The following is a 17398-nucleotide window of genomic DNA, read 5'->3' as shown; positions in this document are numbered from 1 at the left end:
AGCCCATCTAAGAGCCTTGCCTCTTAACAGTCCCACAATAAAAGAGTTTTTTGCAGAATCGGAAGAAAAAGCGCTTGGACAACGCTCGAAAGCCAGGCGACATTGTAATAAAAATCCATATCCGTCCTCGAATTCACCGGAAAACGTTGGACAAGATGGCGGCGGAGCTAGACGAAAGTGGGTGAGTTCCGGATGTCCGGGTACTTCCGGTCCGGGCTGAATCAGAGCCGGTGATGTTAGTTCCGGGACCGCTACCGGAGCCTGGGCGGGAGCTGGAGGTGCTGCTGGAGCCGGTAATCGATCGTGGAGTTGTTGAACCAGAGCCTCCAACTGCTGGTACCGTTGATTAGCTACCGCCAGTTGATCGAGCAGGACAGGAAGTGTTTGTTCCTGCTGTGCCATCCGGTTAGCCAGGTCTGCTAGAGCTGATTCCGCTGGGTTATCTTGTTGGCCGGATGATTCTGTCATGGCTTGTGGGAGGCGTTTAACCCAAGACATGCAGAATCAGCTCAGGAGTCAGGAGGTAAGAAATTAAAGTCTTTAAACAAACGGGAACTGAAGTAGCACTGAAATCCAGTGAATGATGCCGAGGGCGATTGCTCAGAGTTCTTAGCTCAGCGAGCTGCGGGGTGCCAAGGAGATGAGTGTAGTAATCCAGCCGGACGGGAGGTGAGGAAGCAGAGAGGAGAAATGCAGGAGCGGTGGAGGAGGATGAGACGTGAATGAGGATCCGTGGTTCTTAGCAGAATTCGGTGAAGGTTGGGGTGGTAATCCTAGGAGGGCAAACAAAAGGAGCTTCAGGAGCAAGTTCAAAGCCGTAATCCAATAAACAGTCCAAGGTCAAAATCCAAATAATCCAAACATGCGAGGTCAAACAAGTACGAGTGGCAGGCGTTACCAATACTGGAGTAATCATCCGGCTTCGAGTAGTGTCTCCATCCTCCTTTTAAACCCGAGCTCCAAATGAGTAACTCAGAACAGCTGGTACCTCTCCGCTCCTCACCTGTGGAACACAGAACCCCAAAGATTGTTAGTTGAGGAGGAGGACTCACCTAGACCCGAGAACGATGACATGCAGAGGTGGATCAGTGATCTACAGCTTAAACAGGAGCTGAAATGGACATTGCTGTAGTTTACAGCGATCACTTTCTAACAGTTAACAGATTACTGAGTGTTTTATAAACAGTGGCTTAGAAACAGCCATAAAAACGACAGGAGACATAACATGCTTTTAAGTTATTCCTTTTTACATCTAAATCCTTCAGTTGGGGTCTAAATACAGTGGAACTGCAGTTCTTTGGTCTGATTTCCTCATTATTGTTGCTCTACAGACCCTCATCTACCCCTGTTCTGAGGAGAGTCTTGAGAACGAGCCGTTTTTGGGTACTGTCTCTTTAAACTGGAGGAGGAGCTGTAAACTCCGCCCCCCTCCATAGTGCAGACCTGTACTCTCCTCCCCCAGCCGGACTTTGTAGTTCTATAGAGAAATCATTATTTAGCATAGCAGATTTAGCATAGCATATTAGCATTTTTAAAACATGTGGGGAGAGTAGTTCATCAGGCTGTTTCAAGGCTGTTAACTCTCTCATGCATTTGTCTGTAGTCACTCACACACACACACCCCCGTCACGGCCGACGGAGGGACAAGCGAGCAGGCACGTGCGCGCGCACACACACACACACACACACACACACACATCCGTCACGGCCGACTGAAGGACAAACGAGCAGGCACGCGCGCGTGCGCACACACACACACACACACAAGGAATGCTGCTTGCTTATTTATTTCTATAAAAAATGTTTTAAAAAAATGATACAGCTCATTAAAACACCATTAAAAGAATATATTTTATTAAGATCTCTATCTATCTATATACATACATATAATTATAAATAATTTTATAAGTAGTCTTATTTTATATTGGGTGTCTTGAGGCTGAAAATGGATAAAAAGCAGTCACATTTTAATTTAAAGATTTGAGATTCTAGTCAAAAATAAAGAACATTTCTCAATGTTCTTTAATGTGATCATTATAATTCTAATGCTTACAACTTTGTTTTTATTGTCTGCAATGCGTAGCCTATATCTTTATTATATGTGTTTAGCTGTAAAGTGGTAATTCTCTCTAATGTGTACAGAGAGGTGGACATCAGTGCTGCAGTGAAATTCCCAAGATCAGTCTGCTTTGCTAACAAATATAGTTAAATCTTACCTGCATTCTAAATAAATACCGTTAGGTGAAAACATCAGTAGGCATTGAGTTATTGATACAATCCCTAACAGCCAGAATGGAAGAAGAGCATGCTGGGTCATCCTGGATCTGAGCCTGTTCTGTGTATTTACCTACAGGATGCAATAAATGTCTACAAGGCTGAGTTTGGACCATTACATCTAAAAGAAAACATACAATCAGTGATTTTTTATTGTTTACATTAATATACAAATTTTCTAAGTATTAACCTCACAGCAAATAAGTAGAACAATATAATAAACAGGCTTTAGTAGTTAAACAGGCGTTGTGCACACAGGTGCTTTGTGTCCCGGTGCTGGTGGTATCTAGGTCTCAGAGTTCCTGTCCTCCTGCCGTCTTCTGTTGTCCTCAGGATACGGATTGATGTTTCCTGGTGATGAGGGAGGGGCAGTATGTCGGCTTCAAACTGGTCCTGGATAACAGTGGGAGACCTCCGTTGTCTGAATACTGAGACCAGAGGGTTGGTGAGATGCAGATCTTCTCTACCTCATCTAGAAACGGAGTTGGTTCAGGGAAAACTTTTCCAAAGACCAGTTCCATGATGTCATCGCCATATTCTGCAATGATAGACGATAACTTTAATGACATATTTTGTTTACAAGCAGCTTTAGGAAAGTTGGTTCTTTAGCTTTCATGTTTATAGTCACGTTTGTGTTGCTGCAGTGACTTCATATTCTTACAAATGTAATAAAATAGTGACACTAAAATTATACAAATGATTCCTTATGAAAGGAAGCTCATTAGAGAGCAGTGCAGACAGACTTACTACATGCTGCAGCTGTTTTTGTAGGCCAGCTGCTGCTGAACTTGGGGAAAGTTATTCTGTACATGTCCAGATCAGATGGTCGATTACAGAAAATAATGTAATTCTATCATTTCTAAACAGACTAAACAAGTAAAACAACAAATAAATCACTCTGCTGTCATCAGACGGAGTGATTCAGGGGGTGAGGTGTTCTTAATGATGAGGGTGGCTGAGGTGTGTCATCACTCACTTTGGTCTGGTCCAGACCGTCTCTTTACTGGTGGGTCTCCTTCCTCAGTAGGTGACGTGAAGCTTCAACATCTGAACGTTCTGTGTTCCTTAGAGGAGAAGAAAAGTAACATTAGCAAGCTGGCTAAATTATTTTTTACTAGCATCTCAAGGCCTTGGAGAAGCAGATCTTCACGTACCTAAACATCAGACCAGTTTGTCCCAGCTGAGCTCATCAGGGCTTTAGTCTGACAGCCTGTCAGTGAAACACGGCTCCAGCCTTCTGGATGTGGACACTAAAAAAGCAAAGGAACATTTCTACTTTTGTTTTAATTATTTTACAGCTGATTTTATCAGCTATCCGACGCTCACGCTCATACAGACGGTGAGCTTTGCTGCGTCTGACTGATGCAGAGTTAGTTTTTATATCTGCAGTGAGACAAAAAACTAACCTCACTCCACTCAGAGATCGTTCTTTAAAACTTGTATTAAATCCACTGTGTTGACGCACTTTAATAACTGTCACGCTGCATTTTAGCTGATATGGGACTTTATTTACTGGATGCTAAGATTACATCACACTCACGTAGAATAACACACAGACTCTCTGCTGTTACAATCAGTGGGAGGTTATCATCTGGTGTAAAAGAAGGCGTTGATCAGAAATCACGTTTTATTCCACGAAAATCAGCCAAATCCACATTAATCTGGGTGCTAACTTTACTAGCATACTGTGCTAGCGATAGCAAGCCGGATGCTAACGCTTTAGTGCTGCTAATGCCCGTAAATCTAAAGTAAAGTTTGTCGACATTTTAGAGTGATATGAAGCTTACCGCTCTGCTGCTGTGTCCCGTTGCTGCCACATTCAGATGGAAATTACTCCTTTTAGATAGATGAAGCCCTCGGTACTTGGTCAGTAGCCTGGAGACACCGAAAGAACCGCGCGCGCGCACACACACACACACACACACACACACACACACACACTCACACTCACACACACAAACACACACACTACTTTTTCTTCTGTGTTTTTTTTAGCAGTAGTGTCATCAGCTCCTGGGTTTAAATATTGCCCCACCACCCTTCCTTAAAACGAGGAACAGTTTTGAGCTGTGTGTGGCTAAAATAACCAGACATTCTGCATTTTTCCAATAGGACTACAAAAAATCTTAGCGAGATGAAAAAATGGCAGATTGGCTCTGTGTTTAGCCGAGGGCCATTACCATATTTGGTTGTTATCCTGACGAAATAAATTACTGATGTAATAGATAATTTGAAAAACTGAACGGGTGGACAAATATGCCCAAAACTTAATTATTAAATATCTAACTAGCAACTCCAGTGAATAATATAAGCCTTTTTGCTCACTTAGACTCTTAAAATGTGAAACACACTGTGTTAATGGATAAAAAAGAGTGTTTTTCATGTTATGTCTCCTTTAACAGTTTTATATTGTTTTCATGTGTCCTCACTGCAAATAGCTTTTAGAGTGCTAATGTTTTTAGCTGTTAGCTTAGTGTTGTAGCATGGCGTTTATACTTTATTAAAATCAAACGTACCAGAAATTTGGATTTGAAAAGCCATAAAAAGTTTATTACATCATTATCGTGAACTAATGAATTAAAATAGCACAACTCACTACCGAGCAAAAATAAGATGATTGTAATTTAAAGCTTCTCCGGATCAACTAAAAGTTTACCAACCTGAAATAAAATTGCTTTATGCTTCCAGGCTTGTAAAAGGCTTTCATTTGGTTTGCTGTGTAATACCTATGAAGCATGCATGACCTAAAAGAAGATGTATTTTTTTTGTGATATCCTATCTGTGCCAGCTCATTTAGCCTTAGTAAAATAGCTTTCATCCATCGCACCATGTTGTATCTAAGTGTTTTGTTGCAGAGCAAAACACTTTCTGTCCGCAGACGTCACACAAGTGAAACCCAGCAATACATAGTATATATACGAGCAAGGGCGTCAGTTTGTTTTCAGAATTGCTGGGGACAATAACCATACACTTGAGTGGGGTTTAAAAATTGCTGGGGACAATAAAGTAGGCTAGCACAGGGGTCGGCAATCCGCGGCTCTGGAGCCGCATGCGGCTCTTCCATCCATCTGATGCGGCTCTCTGCATGTAAAATAATGAATGGATATTTAAATAAAATGCTTTATATTTTACTGCATTAATTTTACATCTGTATGCCAATTCTAAATGTAAAGATTGTCTGCGTAAACCTGAACAGGTCCAACCCGGTCTTACTGTGAGACCGGGTTGGCGCGTCACGCTTGTGCGTAATCATATCGGCACTTTATGAGCTGAAGAGGATGTGAGATTCTGGGATTCTCCTCAGACGGCTCCTGGATGTGTCGCCACATTGGAGACAGGAACAAGCACTATTCAGCCAAAGTTTCATCATCAGGGAACATTTTCTAAGTGACAAGTCTCTTTGAGAGACAGGGTTTGGAAAACACTCGCTTCAGTGGGAGGAACCTTCCACATGCGCTCTGGTTCTCTGGCTGGCTCTGGGGTTAATCAAGTTTAATTGTTTCTCTTTGCAACAATCTTCACAGGAAGGCAAAACAGTTAAACGGCAGGTTACAGATATTTCCATTTGACTGTTTATTTTGACAGATGAACTCAAGGATGTTGCTTGGTTTGAAAGAATTACCTCGACGCATACTGATGCGCATGGATGAGCTGACATTTTAATCGTTAACGCACATCGCGGAGGTAAAATATTCCCATCAGAACATCAGAGCTTTATACTGGACACTGTTCAGCGCGGCTTGGAGCGCCCACGGTGGACAGTGAGCTGAAGATCTGGGGTTCGCAGCGCAGTGCAGAACGGCGCATGCGATAAGATTTCCTCCCACTGAAGCGGTCTGGAAACCCGGTCTCTCTGAGGGATGTGTCACTTGGAAAAATGTTCTTTTTATGAAATTATGAAACTTTGGCTGAACAGCGCTTGTTCCCGTCTCTAATATGGAAACGCATGACGCATCCAGTCTGAGGCAGAATAGCAGCTCAGAAAGCACCTGTAGAGACATTTGATCACGCACAAAGTTTATGTGGAGCAGAAGCGGTCGGGCCACGGCAGGTGAAACGTTCCTAGCCTACATGAAGTGAAACTGTTTAATTGTAACATTAATATGTTACTGGACAAGCTGGTCTGGTTGGTTAGACCAGTGTTTGAAGTGGAAAACACACACACACACACACACACACACACACACACACACACACACACACACACACACACACACACACACCAATTAAATAATGCTGACAGCGTGGACTAGAAGACAGGTGATGGTTTACGTGTTTAAATGATGATCAGGCTGCTGTAAAATGTAATCTCCATCCACATCCAGACACAATAATCCTCTATTCTTTCTCTATTTGCTCTGCTCTTGTCTGGGCCGATCGCGCGACGCGCCTAACTAGCGGCTGATGCACAGTTTACGCATTTGGAGAGGTGGGCTGGATGCTTTGCGTTTACTGGAAGATGGTCCACTTAACGCACAGTTGTAGACTAAATATTAATGACAAATGAATGAAAATTAAATTGTGAGTTTTTACTTCATATTTTATAAATAAAAATGACGGGGGAACACATTCATGACGTCTTTTTAAACGAAATTTTCTAGCGCGACCTGCCTGCTTCACTTAAGTCGCTGCTTATTAAGGTCCGTCCAAAATTACCGTGGGAAATGGGTAATAATGGCTCTTTGATGGGAACAGGTTGCCGACCCCTGGTATAAGATCTGAGCTGGTAAAACAAAAATCCTCATCAGCAGGCGTTTTTGAAAGTGGGGGGGACACAGCTGCCAATCACAAATTTTGCCGGGGACATGTCCCCGGCGTCCCCGGTTAAAATGACGCCTATGTATACGAGTACAAGCATTGGGATATGTACTCTGAAATACCCTTTTAAAATCGTAGTTTCTAAACTCCCAGCACCAAAAAAAAAGCAGCAGAAATCCCCAAACAGCTGTCCTCTATGCTGTTTTGACCTATTTTACAGAACCCTCACAGAACTCTTCCCTGAATGTTATCCACAGAAGCAGTTGTTTAAATGAAATCCCAGACTCTCCTCTTTACAACAATATAAGTACCAATACTCTACCTGCAAAACTCAAGGAACTCTGCATCAAAACAGCTGCTAATTTAGTGAAGTAGAAAGCATAAATTCAGTCTTACCATTCCTAAAGTTTATGATCATAATAATTTGTGTGATAGTAAAAAAAACAAACACTTGGTTCGTAGACTCTGTTGTCCCAATGTCACACTGAGCTGATTTCTGACTGTCTTGGGATGTCTTGGACGCCAGTAGGTAGGTCGTAGGTTCATGGTAAAGATTGCTACGCCCGAAAGGAACAGGAAGTACTTCACAAGAGGATTCGGTCGTAGTTAAAGTGTGAGAGAACATTTTTCAACTACACTTAAATGCAGATTATACACAGTACTTATAGTCTGTATTATATATAGGTTGTTTAGTTTAATTTTCATGTTTTATTATTTTTTTTATTTTGTGCTTCATATCTTCTTCTTCCTGAGACTACTGGGGACTGGTGACTTTTACATGAGCTCTAGCGCCCCCTATGGACGATCCGCCACTGTTAACAGTCATGGATGCCTTTTAATGCCAGTCAGTGAAGTCACTCACTACCAAGTAAGCTGCAATTTACTGACGTCTCATCAAAGTTTTGAAAGGGCTGAAAAAAGCGTTACGGCTGAGAAGACTCATCAAGCCACCATTTTCCCTGTCACCTTCACCCTCGCAGAAATTTCCATAATCTCCTATAATGGAAATGCAGCTAATATTTAGAAAACAAATCTTTGGGATTGATTTATTTTTATTTTTATTTTTTTGTGCACTGATTTTGTTTGAACAAACACCATTAGAAAATGAGTGTGGCTAAGTAGTTAACAGCACAAGAAAGTCCTGGGTTTAATTCCCACATGGGCTTGTGCTGCAGTCGGTATATTCTATGTATGACGGATATTTTTTTCAGCTGCTCCAGTTTTATCCCACTGCCCTTGACCTAGGCTTTTGCCTCACAAGTAGATTTTGTCCCAGGATGTTGCTCTGTTCTCAGCTGTAGGAGAAAAGACAAAAATGCAGAAATTCTTATTTTCTAATTGATAACAGACTGATTTTAACAGTAATTATAAATTATAAACCACTGACAATTAATGCAAATGCAGTCTTTGCTTAAAGGTTCTTGATTTTTTTTACCTTCTTGACAAAACAATGGTGACCATTTGTATTATTTAAACCAAATCTCTGTCCTTATAAACAACTTTTTTTTCTGAGGAAGGATTTGTTGTTTAAATAGAGAGAAAGCAAAACAAACGAGAGAAACAATCATCTCAGGATTCCTTGTGGCATTTCCTCAGAATCAATGTTGACTCTATTTTTTTATCACACGCTGCCTATTGTCTTCATCACAGTGTGGTAGATAACAGAAGATAATGTATTAAAGCTATAATAGAAACCAGTGTTTACATGCTGCACCTCGGATTTGTATTAGATTCAACAGCATTGATTTCACTAGTCAACAAAGGTCAGCAAGAACTCTGGTGGCGCCAATTACTTTATTTAAAATTATCTATTGACTGGCAGATCAATGCTAATTCTCATTTTGCTCTTTGTTGTTTTTCTTCTAGCCTCCACTCCTCCTCCTCTCCTCTGAGTTCTTCTCATAGCATAATTATTCTTTTACCTGCCATTGTTTTAATCTCCTAATTAGTCTGAAGGACATCCGCCCATTGCTTTAAAATGATGCAGTGGTGTGGGTGGGTGCATGGGATGGATAATCTGCAGCCCTCCAGTGTTAGCGTTGACTGAAATGGTTAAATATATAGAGGTGACAGTTGTAGATCCCACCTTGGAACGTCCTCCTGTATTGTTGTGTAAAACAATGGGGGCAATTTACGAAGAACAGCAATAAAACTTAAAAAAAAAAACACCAGAAAAGACAATCTGTTTCCACTCCAGATTACTCAGCAAATACTGCCAAGTAAAGTAATTTGTGCCAATTTTAAAAAATTCATGTTGTGTCTTTTAAATTTTGACTGCAAAAAAGAACACAATCCTATGCTATGCTTCCATATTTCCTAATTTTGCTTCTAATGTTTTAATGGAAATCATTTTTTATAGATTCAGCGAAGGTGGAGGGGATTTTATAGCAGGAAGTACATTCATAGCTTCTATGAACGGAAACGCTGCATCCAAGGAATCCTCCTAAACAATGAGCTCATGAGGTAAATATTCAGTAAACTTTATTGATAGTTTTTGTTAGAAACTCATTTCAGATTTGATTTGTTTTATACAATATTTAACATTTACACTACTTTTTTGAGAAATATTAGCCTCTGAATGTTAAACACAATCAAACAAATAGATAATAACAGGTGTTGATTTAATATAAATATGAAATATCAATCTGATTGATCTTTGAATGTTTAATCAGACGATTCTAGGGTTCTTCGCTTATTCAGGGACCATAAACACACTTCATATTAATTCAGACAGTCAGGTATATAGTTTATAAAATGCATTTAATTATTTTTCCTAAACTAATGACTAGGGTTGGGCATTGTTGATTTTGAATGATTCCGATTCCAATTCCTTGTTTCGATTCCAGTTCCTATTGATTCCCGATTCCGATTCTTTGAAGACATGACATGCTTTACATGAGCCAGCTAACCACAGGTCCTACTTGATGAAATAATCTTAACTTCAACATGAATTTTAATTCTATGAACAATAACATCACCTTCATTTAAACAAAAACGTGTTTTGGATGAAAAAAAGAAAAATACTTGCAGCACAACCAGTGTGTTTGTTTCTGACCACAACCAAAGTCTGGAAGAATCCTTTGGGATGAGAGGCTAAATGTCTCCAACATATCCAGAAACGTCCAGCTGTTTTCAGCTAAAACTCTCAGGATGATCATGTCCAGGATGACTGAGAACTACACCTCCATGCTTCAGCAGCTTCAGTCAGAACAGAACGTGAAACTTAAATGTAGCTGCTGTCAGTAACAATCTAACAGATTTTAAACATTAAAACTCTCAACAGAAATAGTTCAGAAAGGAAATAAAAAATGTTATTTATTATTATATTATTATTATTTATTGTGGCAGAAGCTGGTGTGGTCCACCACAGAGAAGCTTCTCTAGCATGATGAGTTTAATTATTCTACAGGTTATTGTTCAGCCTTCTGACGCTCACACACACACGTGTGTTGGTGAGCGGCTGCATCTGACTGCTGACGCTCCGTGTGTGTTTTTATTTCTGCAGTGAGACAAACTCACCTCACACCGTCCAGAGTTTGTTCTTTAAAGTTTCTATTAAATCCACCGTGTTGACGTATTTAACAAGTTTCCTCTAAGCTGCAGGAGTTAAAGTTTACATAACGGAGTAAATATTCGGCAGATGCATTTGTTTATATTTGGCCACTGCGTGCTGGGAGGGGGTGGGGGGTGGGGGTGGGGGGGACTCGGTGCTGCACACAGACAGCTGGTGTGATCAGCTCTGAAAAGCCTTGATCACAATTTGCAGATCACGTTTATTTTCCACGGAGATCAGCCGCGGATTCCTCTTCCATCTGCATATTAACCTTAATATGTATCTTATTGTAATGTGTATGAATGTAAACAATGATTAACTTGTTAAATCAAACACATACTGATTTGTGATATAAATGTAAGAACAATATTCATTTCAAATTCATTGATTTAAGCACAGATTATTCAAATATTTAATTTAAACATCTTGTTCATTCATCACATATGATTATTGTAAGCTTATGGGTTGTAAAAGTCATGGAGTCTTCACTTATTCAGAGTGAAGAATGTTGACGTCTGGCTTTCACAGAGAGTGCAGGAACCTTGGGAGAGAATGTCTGAATTTTTTGTCTTCATGGAATGTCAACAGGCACTGAACAGAACCTTCTGGTTCTGGAAGGCCAAATAGAAAGTGGATTTATGCTGTAGATGAAAGGTTATTATCTTGATGAATCTATAGGTGAAAATTGACCCTTTCGGACATTACACTAGATACAGGCATTTTTGTGCTTTTGATTAAATGTATCTTTCAGCCTAGTTAATCTATTTCACAATGACAATGTACAATGTTAATGAATATCAGATAAATGTAAATGTACCAAAATTAACCTCAAAGAATACTACTTTTCACCTGCTGTACAATACCAACCCACAAAGTTTAACTATTTAAAGGCCCCTCTTCACTTTAAACACATTTTAAATGTGCCATCTATAAATATCACTGAATAAAAGGTAATATAAATAAGAGTATTGATTAACATTTATTTCACTGAGATTTGAACAGCGTGTATGTTTCCAGGTGTTTTGTGGTAAATGGTATAGAGTTCCACTGTACTGCTGCAAATACACAAAAAGTCAAACTTTTCCTGCCTTCTCTCTCTGCATTCCCGTTTCTCTGGTTTTCAGCTGATTTTATGTTGAATGGAGGAAATGTCTAATCTTGTTCATTAAAGGTACAATTTTTTGAACAATGTATGTGTGAAGTGAATAAGGGGCTCGACACATGGGAGGTGACAAACGACCGCAATCAGCGAAATTCGTTGCTGTCGCTTTTATTACCTGACACACGGGAGGCGACCCGCGGCAGCAGCAAAGCCGTCTACGCGTTCTGTTCCATGGCGAAATCGATACTTCCGTTGTTTTGTTTGGCTGCGTCAGGTTGGAGGGAATTAAGGTTATTTAAGCGGTTCAGAGTTAAAAAAAAGTGGTAGATATGATGTTTCACAAGGTGCTGCTAGAGTTATGTGAAATCTTACTTCTGATTTTACTATATAAAACATAATAATATTCAACTTCTCCTCCATGTTTGCTCGGAGATGTACGGAGCATCCTGTCCGCTCATTGGTCAGTGAATGAAACCTCCGTTGATTGGTCCTCGTCCGAGCGACAGCGATGAAAATTTGGAAATGTTTCAACTTTCTTGGATCGCGTCGCTGGGTCGCCTGTGCACGACACGTGCACGAGTGCAAAATTTCACACGCACGTTTTCGCGTTTCGCTTGGTAGGAGGGAGACCCGCGATTATCGCTTATTCGCGCATGTCTCATTGAAAATGAATGGAGGAGAGGCAATGTCGCCTCCCGTGTGTCGAGCCCATAATGAGTGAATCGTGGGTGCTTTACTTACTTTAATGAGTTGTTCACAGCTATAACAGCGAGCTAACAGCAAGACTTCTGTAATGCCGGCGGTATCCTACCGTATTTGGTGTAGTAAGTGCTCCCTACTGTAAATCACCCAAAACTGCTAATAGCAAATATTTATCTATTTCACGACTTACTGTGTATGACTCGTCTTCTCTCGTAATCTAGAATCTTCTGTGGAGCCATAAATGGGAACAGCCATCAAATTCACAAAATGGTAGTGAGACAGTAGGGCCTGCACGACTTAATTTTTTTAAAAGTCGACAGTCAAGTAATGAAAGTCGAGTCGACTTCGACTAGTCGTTGATGACGTCATACGCCGGAAGCGGCGGCGGCGGGGGAGGGGGGGGGGTCGGTCGGTAGGTTCGCTGAAGTTTTTGACAATTAAAATTGCGCCCACATTTTCTAAGTTAACACATCTCTTTTAATAACGGTAGTTTCTGCTTCCTACTTCAGCCCTCTCCCCCCTCCCCCTGCGCAGCAGCCGCAAACTCACTGATGTGCCTGCAGCCTTTCCTGCTGCTCTAAACATTAAAATAATTATTTCATTTTCTGTTCCTCACTTCTGATTACCTTCAGTGGTGTCTGTTTGTTGCAACCACCAGGTACAAAAACTAACTTGTTTTTATTTGACTATTTTTCTGTCCTGTCTGTTTATTATCTTCCTGCATCTCCTCTCAACCCTAAAGAGAAACTGCTACCTGGCTGGGTTCATATATATTCACCTCATGAGTTACCTTTGAACTGCAGTTCTAAAAGATCTACCGACCGCAAAAACAGCGGAGTGCCGCTGCTCGCCGGCCGACTGCAACGGGACCGTTTTTGCTGCGGAGTTCATGCCGGAACAGAGCTGAGTGGAGATAGTGGAATCTTGGGGGTGCGTCACCGGAGGAACAGGTGATGCGCCTCGCTCCGCAGCAGCGAAATGCATCAGGCACAAATAACAGGCAGAAAACATGAAAGGAAATGAGCCGACATGAACGATCGCGTGTTTAATTTGTTTTTGAGGTGGTGACACCTGATTTGGCGGTGCTCAGGACGCAATGTCTGGAGCGCACGTCAATGATCAGAGCTTTGCATGCGCAAACTGGTTAAGATTAGGATGGGGGTGAGGGGAAGGTTAAATTGCAAGAGGGAAAAGGTCACAGTTTGGTTAAATGTCCGTTTTACCGCCGGTGTCAGTACCGCACAGCGCGTCGCCTCCGCCTCGATCCAGACGCGCAGGGGCTCATCACTGCTGTCTTTTCCGAGGACTGCATCTTGTCAGTCATTATCACATGACAGCGACTAGTTAATGACAGGCATAAAAAGTCACTACAGAGCCGTGAAGTCGACTAGTCGACTAGTCGACTCTTTCGTACAACCCCTATGAGACAGTTATTTTTTTGTTTAGAAAAACGGACTTCAGTAACCTAATTTGACAACAGCATGTTCATTCTTACATACTGCATCTTTAAGTTTCAAGTACTTCTTACTTTTTTCAGCCCAAACATGAAAAGCCTTAACGATTCACAAGTTAAATTAGTATCATTTACAGTTCAGTAGTCACTATTTGAAATTAACCTTGCTGGAATAAACATAATTTTCAACACAAATTTTCTAAATCAAAGATTCACCACAGATGCATCAACTTTAGAACAGGGTTTAGCTTATTTGAATGTAAATATAGTCAGAGTTGGACCGGATTGACATTTCAAAGTTTGTAAATATGACAATATTCCTCTTTTCCTCAAGGAGTGTCAGAAAAATTCTAGCAGCCCAAGTTCTTTTTTTTTTGTGTGTGTGCAAACATCACCTTGTCAATAAACAGAAATATGCATTATGACTGTACCTCATTTACTACACCCGTGCAGACCCTTTTTCCTAAAGGACTTTAATGCAAAGGCACACATAGCAATGTTAAAAAAATATTCCATTACTGTAGAGAATATCCTCCAAGAAGGTTGATCAGTTGTAGCTGATTCATTTTAGATCAATTTATAAAATGTTTCTATAAGGTTTGATTAAGTAGCTTGAATTTTCATTTTTAAATTGTTCTTGTAATATATATATATATATATATATATATATATATATATATATATATATATATATATATATATGTGTGTGTGTGTGTGTGTGTGTGTGTGTGTGTGTGTGTGTGTGTGTGTGTGTGTTATCATTACCAGTACTGGTTTTTATGTGCTTTAATTGTTCTGGACCTTTTCTTTCATGTGCACTGCAATTTTGGCAGTGTGCTTTGGAAATGTTCTCATAAATAATACAGTTGTTCAAGTAAGGGGAAGCTTTGCAACTTTTTCATATTTTTAGATTATTTTCTTGAGTCAGTATGTGCTAAAATGACACCGAACAGGGATAATGAAAGGCCACCTAGCCTGTATCGCCCCCTGTGGCCAGAATATCCCACTTGCAACTTCAGACTGGCGGGCCGCTCTGTTAGAATAAGAAACAACTGAGCTGACAAACCTGGCGATGCAGTCAGCTTCCAGCATGTTCCCTGCATGTTTTAGATCATGAACACAGCAGATTTGTTTAATTAAGAAATGAATCACTGCTGTAGATGCTAAGGAAGGCTTGGAGACATTTCAGCTGTTAGATTAAGGTGTTAAAGAGACGAATGCAAGGCGAGAAGATTTTGCTTTCATTTCTACAAACGGACACTAGGGGGTGCTAAAAGCGTGCCAAAACCTATATTTATGTTGATGGTCGAAACTAGTTCCCTTTTAAAATAAATGTAACTTTATCTTGATGAAGTTAAAGTTTAAAGTTGCCAGAAAATATTTTACCTTCATGTTTCACATTTTTTCTTTGTATGTCAAAACTATAAACTAAAGAAAGATTAACAAAACTTTAAAAGTACCAAAAATCACCAACACACACACACACACACACACACACACACACACACACACACACACACACACACATACACACACAGAAACACACACATACACATTCGTTGTGAGGTGTTTAGGTCACTTTCACTCCAGTTAATCTCATGTTTATTCAGTGCTGCTGAGGTCATGATCAATTAACGGCGTCCCGTCATTTATTTAAAATATCCTTTTTGTGTTGGCTCTTTAACCCTCAGATTGCTCACTCACCCTGAAAATGTCTCCATTTAATTCACCAGCATGTTCTCTGCCATTGCAAGTCTGTGTGTCTTTTCAAATCACTGACCATATTATTGAGTGCTGGATTAATGGTGTCCATTGAGTGAACGCTGATCCATTGTGCATGGTAATGATACAGAAGTACTACAGCCATTGCCAAACCTCTTTCTGTTCCTTCACACCAATGGTCCCTATTTCAGTCTCTTCTAATGACAGATCTCCTCAGAATCAAACCATCTGTGCCATTTCATTAGGTATACCTGCCATTTACACCATACCCCTCTATCCTCCATTCCTTAATCTGTAACTCCCACCTCTCTCCTTCATCCTCTCTATCTTTATCTATTTAGCTCTTTATTTTACCCTCTCTTCCCGCCATGGGCTCACTGTGCCTTAGTGTCCATCTTCATTCATCCTTCATCTCCTGCATACCCTAATGAAGTCAGGACCCCAGCACAGTCCCCACTCTACCACCGTTTTCCTTGACACCCCAACAATTTATCACTTTGTCAGGGTGACACTTACAGTTCCCGGGCTTTAATAAGGGCATGCATAGGGATGATGGGGGCAATTAGGAAAGCAGACCAACCACGCTTTGCATATTTACTAAATGTGCTAGAGTCATCGCTGCCTCACTAACACGGCCTGTTGACTACATGAATTATTTCTCTATTTGCACTAAACAGCTGGGTAATTATTACTGCCGTAATCAGATAAATAATTCTTCTGGTGTTATAGCAATGTGGTGAAGTCTAGCTAGTTATCCTTGAAATGAGGTATTTGTGGATTAGCAAAGAGATAATTTATTTATTTTTTCTTGCTGCCATATTCTCTTTTCTTTCTCTCCATATTTTTTTCTCCAGCCTTCTTCATTCCTCTCTCTCCTGTGTCCCTTCCAAGGACATTCATGAAAGGAGAGCTGCTAGGATGGAGATTGAGCAGGCCTGCCCTGCGATCGCTCCTCGCTTCTGTGCATCAGTGTTTCTTTTGCCGGTTTCTCCTTCTGATCCACTTTGGGTGCAAACGAGTTCACTCGTTCATTCTGATTGTTTTTGTATGGACAGAATGTGTTTTGTGGGAGAAAGACAATGGACAAATATATGTATTAAATTATGAAATGTCATTATAATTCACTAATATTTTGTTGATAGATTTATTAATTTATTGGACTACAATGCAAAAACGGATTTCTAAGAAAGTAAAAAAAAATGTAAAGTCCAATTTTTTGACGTTTTATTTTATTTTAGTATAAACAGGAAAAATGCTTCTCTAGAAAAATTACATTACATTACTTTAAATAAGGTAAATATTCTTAAATCTTTATTTATAGTGCCATCACATGGCCCAAACAAAGTGCTGTACACCATTGTAGTGGCACAATTTACACATAAAAACAAAAAAATACATGGATTAAAACAAGCTAACAAAAATCAGAATAAAAACAGCCCAGCCCCCACGGTTAAAAACAAGTTGGGACTGAAAACATGCAACTGCAACCTATTAGTGTACATCATTGAGATGGCTCTTAAAGTGCTGAGCGAAGGGGCCTGCTTCACGTCTGCCGTCATCATTCCAGAGCTTTAGTCCCAGGACCGAGAAGGTGTGACTCCCTCCCTCGTGATTTCAGTCTAAGCTCGACAGGATGTACGAGTGAATCAGATCTGACAAATAGTGAGGAGCCACCCCTTTCAAGCAATTAAAAACAAACCAGAGTATTTAAATGTGATTCGATTAGAAACAGGAAGCCAGTGTAAGGCTACTAACACTAGTGTGATGTGCTCTAACTTGATCCAAATGTTCTTGTTTTGACTAAAAATAAATCTGGAAATGGGATAAGCAAAGT

At 40.3% G+C, this 17398-nt stretch overlaps 1 protein-coding gene and 1 long non-coding RNA gene across 2 annotated transcripts in view; one reads left to right on the top strand and one right to left on the bottom strand.

Annotated features, from left to right (window-relative positions):
- spata17 (spermatogenesis associated 17) overlaps nt 1-17398 on the top strand; it is an 84496-nt gene that overhangs the window by 15869 nt on the left and 51229 nt on the right. Inside the window, 1 exon segment of the mRNA XM_054731875.2 lies at nt 9392-9495. Coding sequence (XP_054587850.2) covers nt 9392-9495 — 104 coding nt within the window.
- LOC129153082 (uncharacterized) lies at nt 2029-4178 on the bottom strand. The gene is made up of 4 exons (XR_008559279.2): nt 4062-4178; nt 3429-3524; nt 3251-3338; nt 2029-2812 (listed from the first exon to the last, which is right to left on the bottom strand). It is a non-coding gene; the product is annotated as an uncharacterized lncRNA (long non-coding RNA).

The sequence above is a fragment of the Nothobranchius furzeri genome, chromosome 9 (assembly GCF_043380555.1).
Source record: "Nothobranchius furzeri strain GRZ-AD chromosome 9, NfurGRZ-RIMD1, whole genome shotgun sequence".
Lineage (NCBI taxonomy): Eukaryota > Metazoa > Chordata > Actinopteri > Cyprinodontiformes > Nothobranchiidae > Nothobranchius > Nothobranchius furzeri.
The sequence above is the reverse complement of the archived record's forward strand: the minus strand, read 5'-3'. Positions and strand labels throughout refer to the sequence as shown.